Source organism: Oncorhynchus gorbuscha, unplaced genomic scaffold (genome assembly GCF_021184085.1).
Source record: "Oncorhynchus gorbuscha isolate QuinsamMale2020 ecotype Even-year unplaced genomic scaffold, OgorEven_v1.0 Un_scaffold_564, whole genome shotgun sequence".
NCBI classification, from domain to species: domain Eukaryota; kingdom Metazoa; phylum Chordata; class Actinopteri; order Salmoniformes; family Salmonidae; genus Oncorhynchus; species Oncorhynchus gorbuscha.
In genome coordinates this window covers 154,327-170,000 of record NW_025745395.1, presented here as the reverse complement: position 1 = coordinate 170,000, position 15,674 = coordinate 154,327, and the positions used below count along the sequence as shown (strand labels likewise).

At 47.9% G+C, this 15,674-nt stretch overlaps 1 protein-coding gene across 1 annotated transcript in view; it reads right to left on the bottom strand.

The window, feature by feature from the left end:
• Nucleotides 1-15,674, bottom strand: part of LOC124018705 (protein sidekick-1-like) — a gene marked incomplete at its 5' end in the record, with an annotated part of 213,631 nt that overhangs the window by 105,120 nt on the left and 92,837 nt on the right. The window contains one exon of the mRNA XM_046334058.1: nt 13,442-13,589. Within this exon, the coding sequence (XP_046190014.1) occupies nt 13,442-13,589 (148 nt within the window). The remainder of the gene's footprint in view (nt 1-13,441; nt 13,590-15,674) is intronic.

The following is a 15,674-nucleotide window of genomic DNA, read 5'->3' as shown; positions in this document are numbered from 1 at the left end:
GAAGACTAAAACCACAAGGCCTCTGAGTTGGGTATTGGTAGAAGACTAAAACCACAAGGCCTCTGAGTTGGGTATTGGTAGAAGACTAAAACCACAAGGCCTCTGAGTTGGGTATTGGTAGAAGACTCTAACCACAAGGCCTCTGAGTTGGGTATTGGTAGAAGACTAAAACCACAAGGCCTCTGAGTTGGGTATTGGTAGAAGACTCTAACCACAAGGCCTCGGAGTTGGGTATTGGTAGAAGACTAAAACCACAAGGCCTCTGAGTTGGGTATTGGTAGAAGACTCTAACCACAAGGCCTCTGAGTTGGGTATTGGTGGAAGACTAAAACCACAAGGCCTCTGAGTTGGGTATTGGTAGAAGACTCTAACCACAAGGCCTCTTTGTTGGGTATTGGTAGAAGACTCTAACCACAAGGCCTCTGAGTTGGGTATTGGTAGAAGACTCTAACCACAAGGCCTCTGAGTTGGGTATTGGTAGAAGACTAAAACCACAAGGCCTCTGAGTTGGGTATTGGTAGAAGACTAAAACCACAAGGCCTCTGAGTTGGGTATTGGTGGAAGACTAAAACCACAAGGCCTCTGAGTTGGGTATTGGTAGAAGACTAAAACCACAAGGCCTCTGAGTTGGGTATTGGTAGAAGACTAAAACCACAAGGCCTCTGAGTTGGGTATTGGTAGAAGACTCTAACCACAAGGCCTCTGAGTTGGGTATTGGTAGAAGACTCTAACCACAAGGCCTCTGAGTTGGGTATTGGTAGAAGACTCTAACCACAAGGCCTCTGAGTTGGGTATTGGTGGAAGACTAAAACCACAAGGCCTCTGAGTTGGGTATTGGTAGAAGACTCTAACCACAAGGCCTCTGAGTTGGGTATTGGTGGAAGACTAAAACCACAAGGCCTCTGAGTTGGGTATTGGTAGAAGACTCTAACCACAAGGCCTCTGAGTTGGGTATTGGTAGAAGACTAAAACCACAAGGCCTCTGAGTTGGGTATTGGTGGAGGAATCTAACCACAAGGCCTCTGAGTTGGGTATTGGTAGAAGACTAAAACCACAAGGCCTCTGAGTTGGGTATTGGTGGAAGACTAAAACCACAAGGCCTCTGAGTTGGGTATTGGTAGAAGACTCTAACCACAAGGCCTCTGAGTTGGGTATTGGTAGAAGACTAAAACCACAAGGCCTCTGAGTTGGGTATTGGTGGAGGAATCTAACCACAAGGCCTCTGAGTTGGGTATTGGTAGAAGACTAAAACCACAAGGCCTCTGAGTTGGGTATTGGTGGAAGACTAAAACCACAAGGCCTCTGAGTTGAGTATTGGTGGAGGAATCTAACCACAAGGCCTCTGAGTTGGGTATTGGTAGAAGACTAAAACCACAAGGCCTCTGAGTTGGGTATTGGTGGAGGAATCTAACCACAAGGCCTCTGAGTTGGGTATTGGTAGAAGACTAAAACCACAAGGCCCCTGAGTTGGGTATTAGTAGAAGACTCTAACCACAAGGCTTCTGAGTTGGGTATTGGTAGAAGACTCTAACCACAAGGCTTCTGAGTTGGGTATTGGTAGAAGACTCTAACCACAAGGCCTCTGAGTTGGGTATTGGTAGAAGACTAAAACCACAAGGCCTCTGAGTTGGGTATTGGTAGAAGACTAAAACCACAAGGCCTCTGAGTTGGTTATTGGTGGAGCAATCTAACCACAAGGCCTCTGAGTTGGGTATTGGTGGAGGAATCTAAGGTGAGGTGAGTTAGGTGAGTTAACTGTGGGTCAAACACATGGAACGGCTGGGGGTCAGGTGAGTTAGTTGAGGGCTACAACACGTGGAACGGCTGGGGATCAGGCGAGTTAGCTGTGGATCAAACATGTGGAACGGCTGGGGATCAGGTGAGTTAGTTGAGGGCTACAACACATGGAACGGCTGGGGATCAGGTGAGTTAGTTGAGGGCTACAACACGTGGAAGGGCTGGGGATCAGGTGAGTTAGTTGAGGGCTACAACACATGGAACGGCTGGGGGTCAGGTGAGTTAGTTGAGGGCTACAACATGTGGAACGGCTGGGGATCAGGTGAGTTAGTTGAGGGCTACAACACGTGGAAGGGCTGGGGATCAGGTGAGTTAGTTGAGGGCTACAACACATGGAACGGCTGGGGGTCAGGTGAGTTAGTTGAGGGCTACAACACGTGGAACGGCTGGGGATCAGGTGAGTTAGTTGAGGGCTACAACACGTGGAACGGCTGGGGATCAGGTGAGTTAGTTGAGGGCTACAACACGTGGAACGGCTGGGGATCAGGGAGTTAGCTGAGGGATCAAACACGTGGAACGGCTGGGGATCAGGTGAGTTAGTTGAGGGCTACAACACGTGGAACGGCTGGGGATCAGGTGAGAGTTGAGGGCTACAACACGTGGAACGGCTGGGGATCAGGCGAGTTAGTTGAGGGCTACAACACGTGGAACGGCTGGCGATCAGGTGAGTTAGTTGAGGGCTACAACACGTGGAAGGGCTGGGGATCAGGTGAGTTAGTTGAGGGCTACAACACGTGGAACGGCTGGCGATCAGGTGAGTTAGTTGAGGGCTACAACACAATTACAAAATGTCTGGGGGGGTAAAGAGGACAGGTTTGAAAACCACTGGCCTAATTTCTCTCTCAACATCACTGATTGGCCGGAAAGTACTGCTGTCCAAAAAAACGGCACCCTATTCCCTATATAGTGGACTACTCTAAACCAGCACCCACAGTATGTAGGGAATAGGATACGGTTTGGGACAAAGCACTGGTCTCCCAGTTCTGCATCCGTCTCTCATTAGAAGGGAAGGATGAAAACCCTGCCTCCTTCCCTCCCTCTCCATCATCCCTACCAGTATAGTTCAGCAGTAACTTTACTATGAATGAGTATGAAACTATCTACTCTATTAAATATAACTACCATCATATCATCATTCACCCCCCCCTCTCTCTCTCTCTCTCTCTCTCTCTCCTCCTCTCTCTCTCTCTCTCTCTCTCTCTCTCTCTCTCTCTCTCTCTCTCTCTCTCTCTCTCTCTCTCTCTCTCTCTCTCTCTCTCTCTCTCTCTCTCTCTCTCTCTCTCTCTCTCTCTCTCTCTCTCTCTCAATTCAATTCAATTCAAGGGCTTTATTGTCATGGGAAACATGTGTTAACATTGCCAAAGCAAGTGAGGTAGATAATATACAAAGTTAATATATAAAGTGAAAAACAACAAAAATTAACAGTAAACATTACACATACAACAGTTTCAAAACAGTAAAGACATTACAAATGTCATATTATTATATATATATATATATATATATATATATATATATATATACACAATGTACAAATAGTTAAAGGACACAAGATAAAATAAATAAGCATAAACATGGGTTGTATTTACAATGGTGTTTGTTCTTCACTGGTTGCCCTTTTCTCGTGGCAACAGGTCACAAATCTTGCTGCTGTGATGGCACACTGTGGAATTTCACCCAGTAGATATGGGAGTTTTTCAAAATTGGATATGTTTTCAAATTCTTTGTGGATCTGTGTGATCTGGGGGAAATATGTCTCTCTAATATGGTCATACATTGGGCAGGAGGTTAGGAAGTGCAGCTCAGTTTCCACCTCATTTTGTGGGCAGTGAGCACATAGCCTGTCTTCTCTTGAGAGCCATGTCTGCCTACGGCGGCCTTTCTCAATAGCAAGGCTATGCTCACTGAGTCTGTACATATCAGTTTCTCAGTTTCTCATATACCTCTCTCTCTCTCTCTCCCCCCCCCCTCTCTCTCTCTCTCTCTCTCTCTCTCTCTCTCTCTCTCTCTCTCTCTCTCTCTCTCTCTCTCTCTCTCTCTCTCTCTCTCTCTCTCTCTCTCTCTCTCTCTCTCTCTCTCTCTCTCTCTCTCTCTCTCTCTCTCTCTCTCTCTCTCTCTCTCTCTCTTCTCTCTCTCTCTCTCTCTCTCTCTCTCTCTCTCTCTCTCTCTCTCTCTCTCTCTCTCTCTCTCTCTCTCTCTCTCTCTCTCTCTCTCTCTCTCTCTCTCTATCAGGACTCTCTCTCTCTCTCTCTCTCTTTTTAATCTCTCATCTCTCTCTCTCTTAGGGTGACTGCTCTCTCCATCTCTTTCTCTCCATCCTCTCCTCTCTCTCTCTCCATCCATCTTTCTCTCTTCATCCATCCTCTCTCATCCCTCTCTCTCTATCCATCCTCTCTCTCTATCCATCTCTCCATCTCTCTCTCTCTCTATCCATCTCTCTCTCTATCCATCCTCTCTCATCCTCTCTCTCTATCCATCCTCTCTCAACCCATCTCTTTCTCTATCCACTCCTCTCTCTCTATCCATCTTTCTCTCTTCATCCATCCTCTCTCATCCCACTCTCTCTATCCATCCTCTCTCTCTATCCCTATCTCTCTATCCATCCTCTCTCTCTATCCATCCTCTCTCATACCTCTCTCTCTATCCATCCTCTCTCAACCCTCTCTCTATCCATCCTCTCTCATACCTCTCTCTCTATCCATCCTCTCTCAGCCCTCTCTCTCCATCCATCCTCTCTCTCTATCCCTATCTCTCTATCCATCCTCTCTCATACCTCTCTCTCTATCCATCCTCTCTCAGCCCTCTCTCTCTATCCATCCTCTCTCAGCCCTCTCTCTCTATCCATCCATCTCTCTCATACCTCTCTCTCTATCCATCCTCTCTCAGCCCTCTCTCTATCCTCCTCCATCTCTATCCATCTCTCTCATCCATCTCTCTCTATCCATCCTCTCTCTCTCTCCATCCTCTCTCTCTATCCATCCTCTCTATCAATCCTCTTCTCTCCATCCTCTCTCTCTATCCATCCTCTCTATCCATCCTCTTCTCTCCATCCTCTCTCTCTATCCATCCTCTCTATCCATCCTCTTCTCTCCATCCTCTCTCTCTCTCCATCCTCTCTCTCTATCCATCCTCTTCTCTCCATCCTCTCTCTCTCCATCCTCTCTCTCTATCCATCCTCTCTATCCATCCTCTTCTCTCCATCCTCTCTCTCTCTCCATCCTCTCTCTCTATCCATCCTCTCTATCCATCCTCTTCTCTCCATCCTCTCTCTCTCTCCATCCCCTCTCTCTATCCATCCTCTCTATCCATCCTCTCTATCCATCCTCTTCTCTCCATCCTCTCTCTCTATCCATCCTCTCTGTCTATCCATCCTCTTCTCTCCATCTCTAATCAGTAATTTCGGCTCTTCTGCACCCCGTTGTTTTTCAAGTAACTTTGGCCGCACAAACACACAGTGTTCAGCCGGTCCATTCCGCTGTGATAAGGGTCTCTCACCCTAACCACCCAGCCGGTCCATTCCACTGTGTTAAGGGTCTCTCACCCTAACCACCCAGCCGGTCCATTCCACTGTGTTAAGGGTCTCTCACCCTAACCACCCAGCCGGTCCATTCCACTGTGTTAAGGGTCTCTCACCCAAACCACCCAGCCGGTCCATTCCACTGTGTTAAGGGTCTCTCACCCTAACCACCCAGCCGGTCCATTCCACTGTGTTAAGGGTCTCTCACCCTAACCACCCAGCCGGTCCATTCCACTGTGTTAAGGGTCTCTCACCCAAACCACCCAGCCGGTCCATTCCACTGTGTTAAGGGTCTCTCACCCAAACCACCCAGCCGGTCCATTCCACTGTGTTAAGGGTCTCTCACCCTAACCACCCAGCCGGTCCATTCCACTGTGTTAAGGGTCTCTCACCCTAACCACCCAGCCGGTCCATTCCACTGTGTTAAGGGTCTCTCACCCTAACCACCCAGCCGTGTGGTTTTAGCTTCAGGACTGTCTGGTCTTTCTCTGTCTCTCTCTGTCTCTCTCTGTCTCTTTGTCTCTCTGTGTCTCTGTCTCTCTCTCTGTCCCTGTCTCTTTGTCTCTCTGCCTCTCTCTGTGTCTCTGTCTATTTGTCTCTCTGTCTCTGTCTCTCTGTCTCTCTCTCTGTCTCTGTGTCTCTCTCTCTGTCTCTGTGTCTCGCTCTCTGTCTCTGTGTCTCTCTCTCTGTCTCTGTGTCTCTGTCTCTCTCTCTGTCTATCTGTGTCTCTCTCTCTGTCTCTGTGTCTCTGTTGCTCTCTCTGTGTATCTCTGTCTCTCTCTGTCTCTCTCTCTGTCTCTTTGTCTCTGTGTGTCTCTGTCTCTCTCTCTGTCCCTGTCTCTTTGTCTCTCTGTCTCTCTCGCTCTGTCTCTGCCTCTCTCTGTGTATTTGTCTCTCTGTCTCTGTCTCTCTGTCTCTCTCTCTGTCTCTGTGTCTCTCTCTCTGTCTCTGTGTCTCTCTCTCTGTCTCTGTGTCTCTCTCTCTGTCTATCTGTGTGTCTCTCTCTGTCTCTGTGTCTCTGTTGCTCTCTCTGTGTTTCTCTGTCTCTCTCTGTCTCTCTTTCTCTCCATCTCTCGCAATCCCTCTCCCTAAATCTCTCTCTCCCTCCCCCTCTCCCTCCCTCACCATCCATCCCCCTCGCCATCCCTCCCCAAAATCTATCTCTCACTGTCTCTGTCTTGGGCTCTCTCTTTTCTCTCTCTCTCCCACCAGCCCCTCTTTAAGCAGCTCAGTTATTCTGCATAAGCTTTTTAGACATTAGCCATAGCGTGGTAATCTGTGTGTGTGTGTGTGTGTGTGTGTGTGTGTGTGTGTGTGTGTGTGTGTGTGTGTGTGTGTGTGTGTGTGTGTGTGTGTGTGTGTGTGTGTGTGTGTGTGTGTGTGTGTGTGTGTGTGTGTGTGTGTGTGTGTGTGTGTGTGTGTGTGTGAGAGAGAGAGAGAGAGGGTGAGAGGTGTTTGTTAGAGGGGATGTGTGAGGCAGGTTAGTGATGTGTTGCTATGTGATACAGACCAGTGGCTTTACAGCTGAGGCTATACTTCTATTACATTACATTATACACACACTCAGCTTTTTAACATTATTTTTTCAGAGTTTTTAAATCCTATTTACCCCAAACCCTCAACCTAAACCTAACCTTAACCCTTAAACCTAAACCTAACCCCTAACCCTCAACCTAAACCTAACCTTAACCCTTAAACCTAAACCTAACCTTAACCCTTAAACCTAAACCTAACGCCTAACCCTCAACCTAAACCTAACCCCTAACCCTCAACCTAAACCTAACCTTAACCCTTAAACCTAACCTTAACCCTTAAACCTAAACCTAACGCCTAACCCTCAACCTAAACCTAACCCCTAACCCTCAACCTAAACCTAACCCCTAACCCTCAACCTAAACCTAACCTTAACCCTTAAACCTAAACCTAACCTTAACCCTTAAACCTAAACCTAACCCTCAACCTAAACCTAACCCCTAACCCTCAACCTAAACCTAACCCCTAACCCTCAACCTAAACCTAACCCCTAACCCTCAACCTAAACCTAACCCTCAACCTAACCTTAACCCTCAAACCTAAACCTAACCCCTAACCCTCAACCTAAACCTTAACCCTCAACCTAAACCTAAACCTAACCCCTAACCTAAACCTAACCTTAACCCTTAAACCTAACCTTAACCCTTAAACCTAACCCCTAACCCTCAACCTAACCCCTAACCCTCAACCTAAATCTAACATGAACCTTAAACCTAACCCCTAACCCTCAACCTAAACATAACCCTAACCCTCAACCTAAACCCCTAACCCTCAACCTAAACCTAACCCCTAACTATAACCCTCAACCTAAATCTAACCCCTAACCCTCAACCTAAACCTAACCCCTAACTATAACCCTCAACCTAAACCTAACCCCTAACCCTCAAACTAACCCCTAACCCTCAACCTAAACCTAACCCCTAACTATAACCCTCAACCTAAACCTAACCCCTAACCCTCAACCTAACCCCTAACCCCTAACCCTCAACCTAAACATAACCCTAACCCTCAACCTAAACCTAACCCTCAACCTAACCCCTAACACTCAACCTAAACATAACCTAACCCTCAACCTAACCACTAACCCTCAACCTAAACCTGTCCCTAACTATAACCCTCAACCTAAACCTAACCCTAACCCTCAACCTAAACCTAACCCCTAACCCTCAACCTAACCCCTAACCTAAACCTAAGCCCTAACCCTAACCCTCAACCTAAGTTTTAATGCACTATTGTAAAGTGACTGTTCCAATGTCATAAGGTGAATGCACCTAACCCTCAACCTAACATTCTAGTGACTTGTCAGGACATTCTAGTGACTTGTCAGAACATTCTAGTGACTTGTCAGAACATTCTAGTGACTTGTCAGAACATTCTAGTGACTTGTCAGGACATTCTAGTGACTTGTCAGAACATTCTAGTGACTTGTCAGAACATTCTAGTGACTTGTCAGGACATTCTAGTGACTTGTCAGGACATTCTAGTGACTTGTCAGAACATTCTGTGTGTGTGTGTGCGTGTGTGTGAGACCTTGGTCTGTGGAGGGTGGCACCTGGAGCCAGATGCTACCTCGTTACCGATGGCAACCCACACCAGGTAAACGATCGTTCAACAACATTAGACATTAGAGAGAATGTCTACAGTTTGCGTGAATAGCGGGGCGCTCTGCTACAGAATGATGATGATTGATGGAAACAGAGGGAGAGGAGAGAGAGAGAGGGAGGGGGAGAGGGAGAAAGAGAGGGAGGGGGTTGAGGGGGGTTGAGAGGAAGAGAGAAAGAGAGGGAGAGGGAGGGGGGGAGAGGGAAGGGGAGGGAGGGAGGGGAGGGGGAGAGGGAGGGGAGAGAAGAGAGGGGGAGGGGGGAGAGGGAAGGGGAGAGGGAGAGGGAGGGGGGGAGAGGAGAGAGAAAGAGAGGGAAGGGGGAGAGAGAGAGAGAGAGGAGGGGGAGAGGGAGAGAGAAGGGAGAGAGGGAGGGGGAGAGGGAGAGGGAGGGAGAGGGAGGGGAGAGGGAGAGGGAGAGGGGAGGGAGAGGGAGAGGGAGAGGGAGAGGGAGAGGGAGAGGGAGAGGGAGAGGGAGAGGGGAGGGAGGGGAGGAGAGGGAGAGGGGGAGAGGGAGAGGGGAGAGGGAGAGGGGAGGGAGGGAGAGGGAGAGGGAGGGGAGGGGGAGAGGGAGGGAGGGAGGAGGGAGAGGAGGGGGAGGGAGAGGGAGGGGAGAGGGAGGGAGGGGAGAGAGAGAGGGAGAGGGAGAGGGAGGGGAGGGAGAGAGGGAGGGGAGGGGAGAGGGAGGGGAGAGGGAGAGGGAGGGGAGGAGAGAGGGAGAGGGAGAGGGGAGGGAGAGGGGAGAGATTGAAAGTCCTTTTAAGTAATTTTAAAAGTAGTTTCTTTTAAATCAAAAGGAAAAAGTTTGAGAGTTCAGCCCTGTTGCCATTTATGCAGATGACTTCCCTTTAAACGGTTTGTGTGTGTGTGTGTGTGTGTGTGTGTGTGTGTGTGTGTGTGTGTGTGTGTGTGTGTGTGTGTGTGTGTGTGTGTGTGTGTGTGTGTGTGTGTGTGTGTGTGTGTGTGTGTGTGTGTGTGTGTGTGTGTGTGTGTGTGTGTGTGGTAATTGGCTACTTCAATAAGGTTTCTCAGTTTGGAGTTCATCTGGGGTCCTTTGATCAGACAGGGACTCTCCTTGGACACCTTGACTCTAAGGACCCCACGTCTCCATGGAGACCGTTGTCGTAACGACTCCCTGATCACCCAGAGAGTCAGAGAAAGAGAGAAATAAGAAATGTAATGTTTTCTTGGTGTGATGAAGTCTAACAGTGGACTGTAGTGTGACATCATCTAGTCTAACAGTGGACTGTAGTGTGACGTCATCTAGTCTAACAGTGGACTGTAGTGTGACATCATCTTGTCTAACAGTGGACTGTAGTGTGACGTCATCTAGTCTAACAGTGGACTGTAGTGTGACATCATCTAGTCTAACAGTGGACTGTAGTGTGACATCATCTAGTCTAACAGTGGACTGTAGTGTGACATCATCTAGTCTAACAGTGGACTGTAGTGTGACATCATCTAGTCTAACAGTGGACTGTAGTGTGACATCATCTAGTCTAACAGTGGACTGTAGTGTGACGTCATCTAGTCTAACAGTGGACTGTAGTGTGACGTCATCTAGTCTAACAGTGGACTGTAGTGTGACATCATCTAGTCTAACAGCGGACTGTAGTGTGACATCATCTAGTCTAACAGTGGACTGTAGTGTGACATCATCTAGTCTAACAGTGGACTGTAGTGTGACATCATCTAGTCTAACAGTGGACTGTAGTGTGACATCATCTAGTCTAACAGTGGACTGTAGTGTGACATCATCTAGTCTAACAGTGGACTGTAGTGTGACATCATCTAGTCTAACAGTGGACTGTAGTGTGACATCATCTAGTCTAACAGTGGACTGTAGTGTGACATCATCTAGTCTAACAGTGGACTGTAGTGTGACATCATCTAGTCTAACAGTGGACTGTAGTGTGACATCATCTAGTCTAACAGTGGACTGTAGTGTGACATCATCTAGTCTAACAGTGGACTGCAGTGTGACATCATCTAGTCTAACAGCGGACTGTAGTGTGACATCATCTAGTCTAACAGCGGACTGTAGTGTGACATCATCTAGTCTAACAGTGGACTGTAGTGTGACATCATCTAGTCTAACAGTGGACTGTAGTGTGACATCATCTAGTCTAACAGTGGACTGTAGTGTGACATCATCTAGTCTAACAGTGGACTGTAGTGTGACATCATCTGGTCTAGTCTACTGGACTCTCTCTAGTGGACTGTGTGTCTCTGGGGAGAGTCATCACACACACAGCATAATGTCCTGACAAACCCTCCCCTAAACCACTGTGTTCTCTCTGGGGAGAGTCATACACAGCATAATGTCCTGACATCATCCCCCTAAACCGGACGACGCACAACCCCATGGGGCTCGTGGACACGGCCGGCTGTAACACAGCCTGGAATCGAACCCGGGGTAGGCACAGCAGTGCCTTAGACCGCTGGGCCACTAGGGAGGCCACTATTTTCATAAATATCGTCTGTGATGACTGGTTGACTGAGCATATGAAGAATAAATAGACATAATGATAGAGAGAGATGGAGAGAGAGAGAAGTGAGAGAGATGGAGGAGAGAGAGATGGGAGGAGAGAGAGATGGAGAGAGTCCTGAGAGATGGAGAGAGAGAGATGGAGGAGAGAGAATGGGGAGAGAGACCCCATGGGGAGAGAGATGGAGGAGAGTCAGAGAAGGAGAGAGCTGAGATGGAGGAGAGAGAGATGAGAGAGAGAGGAGAGAGAGAGGAGAGAGGGCTGGAGGAGAGAGAGGAGAGAGAGATGAGAGAGAGAGAGCTGAGAGAGATGGAGGAGAGAGAGATGGAGGAGAGAGATGTGAGAGAGATGGAGGAGAGAGATCGTGGAGGAGAGATGAGTGAGAGAGATGGAGGAGAGAGAGATGTGAGAGATGGGGAGAGAGAGGAGGAGAGAGAGAGAGAGAGATGGAGAGATGGAGGAGAGAGAGATGGAGGAGAGAGAGATGGAGAGAGAGATGAGAGATGGAGAGAGAGATGGAGGAGAGAGATGGAGATGGATGGAGGAGAGAGAGGGATGGAGTGAGAGAGATGGAGAGAGAGATGAGAGAGAGATGGAGAGAGATGGAGAGAGAGAGAGAGAGAGAGATGGAGGAGAGAGATGGAGGAGAGAGATGGAGAGAGAGAGAGAGAGATGGAGGAGAGAGGGATGGAGGAGAGAGAGAGATGTGAGAGAGATGGAGGAGGAGAGAGAGAGAGAGAGATGGAGAGAGAGAGAGAGAGAGGGATGGAGGAGAGAGAGAGTGAGAGGATGGAGGAGAGAGAGAGATGGATGAGAGAGATGGAGGAGAGAGAGATGTGAGAGAGATGTGAGAGATGGAGGAGAGAGATGGAGGAGAGAGGGATGGAGGAGAGAGAGAGAGATGGAGGAGAGAGGGATGGAGGAGAGAGAGATGAGAGAGAGATGGATGGAGAGAGATGGAGAGAGAGAGAGAGAGAGAGATGGAGGAGAGAGGGATGGAGAGAGAGAGAGAGAGAGAGATGGAGGAGAGAGGGATGGAGAGAGAGAGATGTGAGAGATGGAGGGAGAGAGAGATGGAGGAGAGAGAGAGAGAGATGGAGAGAGATGGAGAGAGAGAGATGGAGGAGAGAGAGAGTGAGAGAGATGGAGGAGAGAGAGATGGAGGAGAGAGGGATGAGAGGAGAGAGAGATGGAGAGATGGATGGAGAGAGAGAGATGGAGGAGAGAGAAGAGAGAGGATGGAGAGAGAGAGAGAGATGGAGAGAGAGATGGAGGGAGAGAGATGGAGGAGAGAGATCTGAGTTGGTGTTTGGAGGAGAGAGGGATGGAACAGAGACAGACACACACAGATGGACACACACACAACACAGATATGGACACATGGACACACACACACACACACACACACACACACACACACACACACACACACACACACACACACACACACACACACACACACACACACACACACACACACACACACACACACACACACACACACACACACACACACACACACACTTACAGAAGCCTCAGTATCGTACTGATGAATATAAATTGCTCATTTCAGAGTAAATGGATCCCAAACAAAATACCTCTTTCTCTCTCCTCGCTTTACCCTCTCATCTCCCCCTCCCTTGATCCCTCTCTACTCTCCCCTCCCTCTTCTCCTCCTCTCCTCTCCTCTCCTCTCCTCTCCTCTCCTCTCCCTCCTCTCCTCTCCTCTCCTCTCCTCTCCTCTCCTCTCCTCTCCTCTCCTCTCCCCTCTCCTCTCCCTCCCCTCTCCTCTCCTCCCCTCCCCTCCCTCTCCTCTCCTCTCCTCTCCCCTCCCCTCCTCCTCTCCCTCCTCTCCTCTCCTCTCCCTCCCCTCCCCTCCCCTCCCCTCCCCTCCCCTCCCCTCCCCTCCCCTCCCTCCCCTCCCTCTCTCCTCCTCTCCTCTCTTCTCCTCTCCTCTCCTCTCCTCTCTTCTCCTGTCCTTTCCTCTTCCCCTCCCCTCCCCTCTCTCTCCTCCCCTCCCCTCCTCTCCTCTCCTCTCCTCTCCTCTCCTCTCCTCTCCTCTCCTCTCCACTCCTCTCCTCATCTTGTCTGGTCTCTGAAAGTCACTCCATTGTGTAATATGCAGAACGGGATGATTCTGAGCAGAAGCACTAATATCCTTAACATACTCACAATGCCTTTGTGTGTGTGTGTGTGAGTCATGTTTGTGTGTGTGTGTCACGTGTGTGAGTCACGAGTGTGGTGCCACGTGTACGTGTGTGTGCGTATGAACCGAGTCCAGCCCTTACCTCGGTATAATGTGTGTCTGTGTCTATGTGTGTCTGTGTCTATGTGTGTCTATGTGTGTTTGTGTCTATGTGTGTCTGTGTCTGTGTCTGTCTGTGTTTGTGTGTGTCTGTGTCTGTGTCTGTGTCTGTGTCTGTGTCTATGTGTGTCTGTATCTGTGTGTGTCTGTGTCTGTGTCTGTGTGTGTCTGTCTATAATCTGTGTTCGTCCCGCCCTTACCTCTGTGTCTCGCCGCTGTATTGGCCACGGCCCACTTGATTGACAGCACAGAGTCTGAACTGATAGGTCCTGGCAGGGGTGAGCCCGCCCACCGACACCTGTGTCACAACAGGCCCCACCTCCGACGTGTACACCTTCCATGGAGAGTCTTAGGAGACATGAAGGGGTTAGAACAGGACATGAAGGGGTTAGAACAGGACATGAAGGGGTTAGAACAGGACATGAAGGGGTTAGAACAGGACATGAAGGGGTTAGAACAGGACACGAAGGGGTTAGAACAGGACATGAAGGGGTTAGAACAGAACATGAAGGGGTTAGAACAGGACATGAAGGGGTTAGAACAGAACATGAAGGGGTTAGAACAGGACATGAAGGGGTTAGAACAGGACATGAAGGGGTTAGAACAGGACATGAAGGGGTTAGAACAGGACATGAAGGGGTTAGAACAGGACATGAAGGGGTTAGAACAGGACATGAAGGGGTTAGAACAGGACATGAAGGGGTTAGAACAGAACATGAAGGGGTTAGAACAGGACATGAAGGGGTTAGAACAGAACATGAAGGGGTTAGAACAGGACATGAAGGGGTTAGAACAGGACATGAAGGGGTTAGAACAGGACATGAAGGGGTTAGAACAGGACATGAAGGGGTTAGAACAGGACATGAAGGGGTTAGAACAGGACATGAAGGGGTTAGAACAGGACATGAAGGGGTTAGAACAGGACATGAAGGGGTTAGAACAGGACATGAAGGGGTTAGAACAGGACATGAAGGGGTTTGACCAGGACATGAAGGGGTTAGAACAGGACATGAAGGGGTTAGAACAGGACATGAAGGGGTTAGAACAGGACATGAACCTCCAACGAACACAATCAACCAATTAATAAAAAGGAAGAAGAACGAAGAAGAAACCAGTTAAGATCCTGTAGTCTCCCTCTCTAGTGTATAACCTATATATATACCCTCCTCTCTCTAGTATATAACCTACATCTATACCCTCCCCTCTCTAGTGTATAACCTATATATATACCCTCCCCTCTCTAGTGTATAACCTATATATATACCCTCCTCTCTCTAGTATATAACCTACATCTATACCCTCCCCTCTCTAGTGTATAACCTATATATATATACCCTCCTCTCTCTAGTGTATAACATACATATATACCCTCCTCTCTAGTATATAACCTACATCTATACCCTCCTCTCTCTAGTGTATAACCTACATCTATATACCCTCCCCTCTCTAGTATATAACCTACATCTATATCATCCCCTCTCTAGTGTATAACCTATATCTATACCCTCCTCTCTCTAGTATATAACCTACATATATACCCTCCTCTCTCTAGTGTATAACCTACATATATACCCTCCTCTCTCTAGTGTATAACCTACATATATACCCTCCTCTCTCTAGTGTATAACCTACATATATACCCTCCTCTCTCTAGTATATAACCTACATATATACCCTCCTCTCTCTAGTATATAACCTATATATATACCCTCCTCTCTCTAGTGTATAACCTATATCTATACCCTCCCTCCTCTCTCTAGTATATAACCTACATATATACCCTAACCTCTCTCTAGTATATAACCTACATATATACCCTCCTCTCTCTAGTATATAACCTATATATATACCCTCCTCTCTCTAGTGTATAACCTATATCTATACCCTCCTCTCTCTAGTGTATAACCTATATCTATACCCTCCTCTCTCTAGTATATAACCTATATATATACCCTCCTCTCTCTAGTGTATAACCTATATATATACCCTCTCCTCTCTCTAGTGTATAACCTATATCTATACTCCTCCTCTCTCTAGTATATAACCTATATCTATACCCTCCTCTCTCTAGTATATAACCTACATATATACCCTCCTCTCTCTAGTATATAACCTACATATATACCCTCCTCTCTCTAGTATATAACCTACATCTATAACCTCCTCTCTCTAGTATATAACCTACATATATACCCTCCTCTCTCTAGTATATAACCTACATATATACCCTCCTCTCTCTAGTGTATAACCTACATCTATACCCTCCTCTCTCTAGTGTATAACCTATATCTATACCCTCCTCTCTCTAGTGTATAACCTATATCTATACCCTCCTCTCTCTAGTGTATAACCTATATCTATACCCTCCTCTCTCTAGTATATAACCTACATCTATACCCTCATCTCCCTCTCTCTAGTATATAACCTACATCT